Source organism: Trichoplax adhaerens, genomic scaffold (assembly GCF_000150275.1).
Source record: "Trichoplax adhaerens TRIADscaffold_4 genomic scaffold, whole genome shotgun sequence".
NCBI lineage: Eukaryota > Metazoa > Placozoa > Uniplacotomia > Trichoplacea > Trichoplacidae > Trichoplax > Trichoplax adhaerens.
This window is the reverse complement of record NW_002060946.1, coordinates 5,135,138-5,141,960: the sequence shown is the minus strand read 5'-3', so window position 1 is coordinate 5,141,960 and position 6,823 is coordinate 5,135,138. Positions and strand designations below refer to the sequence as shown.

The following is a 6,823-nucleotide window of genomic DNA, read 5'->3' as shown; positions in this document are numbered from 1 at the left end:
TAACGACAACTGTGTGGAAACTAGTACAATATAATTAAGAAGCAATACCCATTGGGCAACCTTTGGCGATATATACTCAATGACTTATTGGAATATGGGTAGCTAACATTGCTCTGATCAGTCTACTTAATACTTATAGTGGTAATGTTATCAAATTCAATGTTGGATTTTCATCCTGGCATATTTAAATGATAATCCTAACTACAGTATTTAAAATAAGCATATCATTCAACAACGATCTAAATTTCATGTGGTTATAGATTCTTGTATTTCTAGTATTACTTAATTCAATAAAATTTACTTGATATTTTTTTAATACGGTTTTCTATAAACTATTGTTTATTGGTTGTTGATATCAAGATTCTATATAATTTAGTTCCATATAGATATTTGAGCATACATATGTTGATTTGGCGACTTGAAGAATGTACGCTAATTTAATAGATTATAGATAGCTTAATTATAATCATTTACGCTAGTAATGGTGCATTTTTATTTAACAGCGAAAAAGTTAAAAGAATTTTACTTTTATAATTATCGTATTAAAATTCTAATTATATGTCTAAGCGTAATGTGCTTCGAACATGAATACAGTTAATGTTAATGTGACGCAAATAGGAGAGGGGTGATTGGATACTACAAATAATATTTTGCAATTACTGGATACGATTGAAGATGTAAAAATGTTAACCTCAGTTTATAAAAGGGGTATCGACGGTAATTTTTTGTACATTGAAGGGTTTCCTGTTTTAAAGAAATTTGGCTACAGTTGATAAATTAGTAACAGTCCTGCACCTACACAAGCGAGATCAATCTCGCATTGAATTATAGGAGTTATGAATACTCATAATAAGTAAATTAATGGTTCAAACTGTCACTATCTATTTCTTAAGGGCGCTAGTAGTCTTTAAATTCAAAAATTCGATTGCTATACTTGTACCAATAAAGCAAGACGGAAGCTATCTCTTGATCAAAAGGCTATATTCGCATTTTATCATTTTTCATTGAGGTTTTTACTACCATGGCAAACGATAAATCTTAAAATGTGTACTTAAGCTGCGTATAAACAGACATAATCAACAAACACAACCTCAAAATGATAACGTAACTTCAGATGCCTGCTGATCTGCGATAATTTAATACTAAAGATAATTTGTCACATAGCAGAATATGAACAGTTGTCAGGTATATCTTCTACTAGTTTAATAAAATCTCTCATGTATAGCATTATAGTACAACCATCTGCACTCTTTTGATAAGGCATTAGACGATGAAACAATATAAGAATGAATGAACTACTATTTGATTATATTTAGGAGAGATACTGGAAAATCTTAGAGCGTGAATTAGACTACAAAATACTACAGTACTACTTATGAATGCTAGCCTATGAGATAATTACAGTAGTACATATAAGTATTCTTTAGCAATAAATTTCATTTATGCATTTATCAAAATATCTGATACGAAAATAACATTGCTGTAGATGATAACTCGTATTCGATAGGTAATAGAGAGAAAATGCTGGTTAAATGTGGATTTAGACACAATTCTTATCGTATACGATCAATGGATCGAAGATGAATAGTTTAAAAATAGATCGAATTATGTAACACATTAATATTGAAGTCTTTATATCAATATAGCTAAATAATTAACGCTGTTTCTCAAGTAGTCAGTAATCACATAAACAAACCAACCTTTATTTACTGCTGTTTTTTTTTTAATTTCTTTAAAAGAATGTATATTTGAATATTATATCAGTATTAGATGCATTTATATTAGCTTGATTATTTAACAGCAAAGTGACAGATAGTCAATAAGTTGAAACTCTAGTACCGGTAGTCTATTCTAGTTTTACCTTACTAGTGAAGTCTGTGATAAAATTATTTCATTATCCGCAATCTTATCATTCATTTCAACTTAATTTATATTTGAGCATGAAATAACAGACTAGATTGATTGATTGCAGTCGTTCTTAATCGCTATTAGGACATAGATGTTATCGATTACTGTTGCTTATTTTTAGTTTATTTCCTGAATATACGTAGGTAGTAGTCTGAATTTAATTCATTTTTGTTTAACGTGATGCTTTTCTTTTAATTATATTATTTTACTATATAAGTAAATACTAGTAGAACACTATTAGCCAGTAGAGTAAGATTTGCTTCAAAGTACTGTAGTTGTAATAAAGTCCTCCATCTAGCCTTGTTTTGAACTAATCCTTAGCGATGGCTAAAAATAATACATAAAATATTCTTGTTTAATATTTAAAAATAATACATCAAAAATTTTTGTTTAATATTACAGTAGTAAAGCTTGGACCACATAACTATACGTAGCTAGCTTTCTGGCTATCGACCTAACTTCTTCCTAAAGATAATGGCATATCACTACCTTAATGCCTAAATGTAATCCTTGACATCACTAGCCCATTTAGGTCTAGTGCCGCCATCTTCCTCATGATTACTGGGGGGGGTCTCACTATAGAGCTTATTTTCCTACAGAAGTAGCTCTCCAAAGAGCTGTATTACTCAAAACTGTTTATCAACGAATCTTTATATGGTAGTTTATAGAGTCGAACATCATTTAACTTTGGAGTCTTACGTGCAATTTTTCTTTCATCTATACCATTTCTTACTAATGTATTTTATTGAATTACTCATATTTAATAAAAGTAAATTAACCTGGCATTCTCAACCAATAAAACGACAGGATCATAGTTCAACTTTTACGTACAGCAACGGTGATTTAATAGATTCTATGCAAACAAGCAACACTTTCAAAAGATTATTTTCTTTGAAAATAGTACGATATCTCCATTAGTCGCTTAAAAAATTCATTTCGGTGTAGAATAATTTATACTATTCTAATTGATTAAATGGTTATATGCATCCAAAAGTTCAATTTTAAATATTTTTGTTTACGTTATTCTTTGTCGTGCGGAATGCAAATTATGCATACAAAAAACAATAATTGAAGTTCCGGATTGTTTTTGATGAATTAATAATACAGAAACAGCTATCTGCATATACCTAAATCAATAATAAGATAGCGATGATGACGATAATGATTAAAAAATGAGTAATATGAATAATAGTTGTAAAGGTTATCTGGTAAATACAAGATATAAAAATTATGCAACCATATTTTTCTATGCAAGTAATCTGTTAATACGTAGCTTGTGCCCACGCTAGTTATTGCCATTCCAGATGTTCAAATTAGAAAGTGAAGTTATTCAAGTATTGATTGATAGTCATGACTATACTATTTCTATCACAGCTTTTATGGTTGACAAAGCCAATTTCATATTACCTGCCTATGCCATAGTTGTAAAAGATAAAATTGAAAGAAATTCTATTAGACATCTAGACTCAACGTTCACTACGGCATTAATCCGTTATTCATATCAGGATGGAACGTATAGAGATTGCTAGTATAAGAAAGAATAATACGGTGCATTTTCTTACGTTACGTTATTGACATATTCAACTGTATGAGGAAGTACTGGCCTAACCTACAGCCTAATTTCTTGATTGCATCATGCTTAAAATGTCAGTCAGTCAGTAATTCATTTCAACAAACAAAATTTCCAAGCCATCCAATTCTCAATGCAGTAAAATGTTGCCGTATTCAACGAATGAACACATTTCTATCTTTTCCGGCTACAATAATAAACACTTATGATGAATCTTGATTCAGGGTACAAAAATAGAATTTGAAATGGCTCTTATTAGCCATTATAAATCCGTCGATACAGTGCAATTATTCTAAATAATAGAAACTCAGATAATAAGATAGTTACATAAAATCCATAGGGCGGTACTTCTCAATAGACTAACAATCAAATATAGAGTTTTTTTTTCATTTGTCTATTAATAACAGTTATAATGAAGATTAGCCTTTGTCAACTAAAGTACCTGTACTATTATGCTATAGAAGCTATCAGAATTAAACGGTTGTTTAGCGTTCTATTTAGAATGTATTCAATGCACGCAACTTATTTCTACAATATATCTATTTGATAGACGCCATTCATTGTGACAATTTTTTATTAGCGCTATTATAAAGTTTGATAACTTTGGCAAAAGTTGAAGAAGAATAAAGTTGTTTTTATGTGAACATTGGAGTTACATAAAATGCAGATTCAGTTATTTATTAATAACGGATTATATCTACATTCCTTTTTTAATACATCAGGGCGTAGGTAGTCTGCCATTCGCATTTAAAGGGGCTGTAGAGATTACAAGGTTCTAGATCTCGAAGGTTAAACTTTAACATGATACTAGATTTATACTGACTAGTCGGTTGTACTAAAAAACCGGATCACAACCAATCGTTTTCCACGGCCAAAACAGCTAAACATTTGAAAATCTTACGTAATATTAACGAGTACATCTGATACCGGAATTATGTCGTAATCATATCATTGTAAGATAATAATTACTAAATGTGCCGGTGAAAATAATGCAAGTTTTATTTTAAGTTTAATTCTGAAATAATGTAAAGTTATATTCAGTACGGTATAAGATTATCATAATTCATTCCAAGATCAACATCCAAAATGGTGTGCCGTGTTGAATACTCGTGTACGTGCACTACCTATTTATTATAATAAACACTCGTACCTTGTCTATTTTTCAATTGCTAATAGATTAATTATACAACACTTATAAACACCACACCTGCTATCTTCTATTTATGGATTGCATCTACAGAATTCAAGCACTGATTCTGATGTCAGAACTACTACGTATGTTATCCTTTCATTGTTTCTTAGCTTAGCAATGCCACTCTCAGTATCTTATTACAAAGTTCGTACTTGATTCTACACAGCAGTATAAATCATGTAAAAATATACTCGCTTGGAATTAAGGCTATCGAAATTTATTTTACAACGTTGATTGTTAGTTCTTTAATTTAAAATTAACTACAATTCCTTATGTCCGGCCAATTCTACTTTACCGAATGGATCGGTCATAAAAGCGATATTGTAAGCAATGATTCATTTGCTAAAATAAACTAAAAATTATTTCTGGGAACAATTAGTGTTGTTTCCTGCAACCTTGTTAGGCATGGCGTCATTGCACAATGCACATGCTAAGGGTAGATTTTTCACATCGATCTGCCATTATTTTTTAGGTCGAGCCTGTCAAATAGTTAAAAACGAGTCGAGATATATCAAACGCAAAAGGTTCATAATTTTAAAAAATAGACATAGCTATGGTCTATAATAAAGAAATAAAAAAGAGATTGGTGGAGATTTAAATACAGATATTTTGGATTAATTTATTGACTATCTGGGAGTGTACTCGGGTATAGTAGGAGGCTGAGTCATATCACGCCGACCTTTTGCTGCCGAGTTCAACTGTTACCTTCGATTAATTATTTACGGTTGTGTACCGCAAAATCATCAATGTTAATATAGTTCTTTGCGTTGATATAAGTTTTGGATAAATTAGTACACGGATTTATGCAAGTCTTTGCCTCTTGATGTGGTACTAGACTACTAGGAGACTGTGCGTGAAACAATTGACTTGCTAATAATTGATATTTGCTTATGGAATCGTACGCGTACGACCCTATCTGAACGCTTAAATTATTTCATGGCATGATATCATCGCAATCAATTAAGGTTAATAAATACTATTTGCAATTCTATTGATTGTTTTGTTTGTGCATGTTATAAATGTTTATAGGCAAGGTAATCTGTTGGAAACATAAGTGCACAGTGGCAAATAGTCCAGTTTTAAGCGATTGTCTTGAATCACTTAATTAATAAGCCAAACACCCTTTCATGATTATGAAATGGTATGGATATTAAATTGAGGAGCCGGTTTGACTCCTTAGGGCGAAATTGTTGCTATCCCTAAAATTTAAGATTTATTTCATCTTCATTCATTGCTCACGTTTATTGCTGAATCACTTTTTTATATACAAATAAAAAAAGTAGAAGAAAATTAAATAAGAATACGAGTTCTGTATAATGTAGCAAATCATATGTACCGGTATATGCTTCTATTTTTAATTTCTCAATCTTATTTCAATAACCATAGCAAGTTTACATCATTCATTTTCAGGTAAAAGTTGTAATGCAATGGCAACGATGGTGTACCGCAGTATCGCTGTTGATATAATGTATTCCTACTGTCGTCTGTCAATGCAGTTGTATCTTTTAATTATTATTATTAAGGAAAACACGGTTGTGGTTGATTATGTCAGGTGTCAAGTTCCTGCATCGATGAAGGAATAACTTGATCTATCCAATTCGGAATGGAGTTGGACAAGCCTCATTATTAGTATAAATGAACATAAACATGTCCAGATATTCAAGCATGCATCCTCTACAAACTATTTTGTTGAGCAATTACAGCTGGTAAAATAAGTAACAGTAATCACAGGGAGAACGTTCCGTTGTCCATGATCTCCTTTGTAAGAAAAAGAGTAAGTTGATAGTACGCAGAGTATTACGAGCGAGGGTTGGGCTAGTCATGATAATCGTAGCCTCCATAAAATAGGTTTATTCTACGGTATAGAATTAAAAGGCATGATCAATTGGTCATCTCTTGCAATTGATTATTGGAGCATCTGCAGCTTCCTGGAACGATAATACTGTACGGTAAAGCAGTGTGAAATGAGCAAGTTATCGTTCGTTGTGTATTTTGTGCAATCAATCATGTACTGAGAGCTGAACGAGTGGTTAACATGGGATTTCTATTCTGTCTGCAATATTTTATTGCAACTACGTCTATTTGGTGTAGTATTGGAAGCGAAATTTCAACAGTGTTGCATCATCCAAATATTGCAGCAACAACGAATCTTG

The 6,823-nt window shown here is 31.3% G+C and overlaps 1 protein-coding gene across 1 annotated transcript in view; it reads left to right on the top strand.

Annotated features, from left to right (window-relative positions):
• Positions 1–5,075: 5,075 nt before the first annotated feature.
• TRIADDRAFT_55777 (uncharacterized protein) overlaps positions 5,076–6,823 on the top strand; it is a gene marked incomplete at both ends in the record, with an annotated part of 4,223 nt that continues 2,475 nt past the window's right edge. Inside the window, 2 exons of the mRNA XM_002112054.1 lie at positions 5,076–5,194; positions 5,700–5,704. Of these exons, the coding sequence (XP_002112090.1) occupies positions 5,076–5,194; positions 5,700–5,704 (124 nt within the window). The remainder of the gene's footprint in view (positions 5,195–5,699; positions 5,705–6,823) is intronic.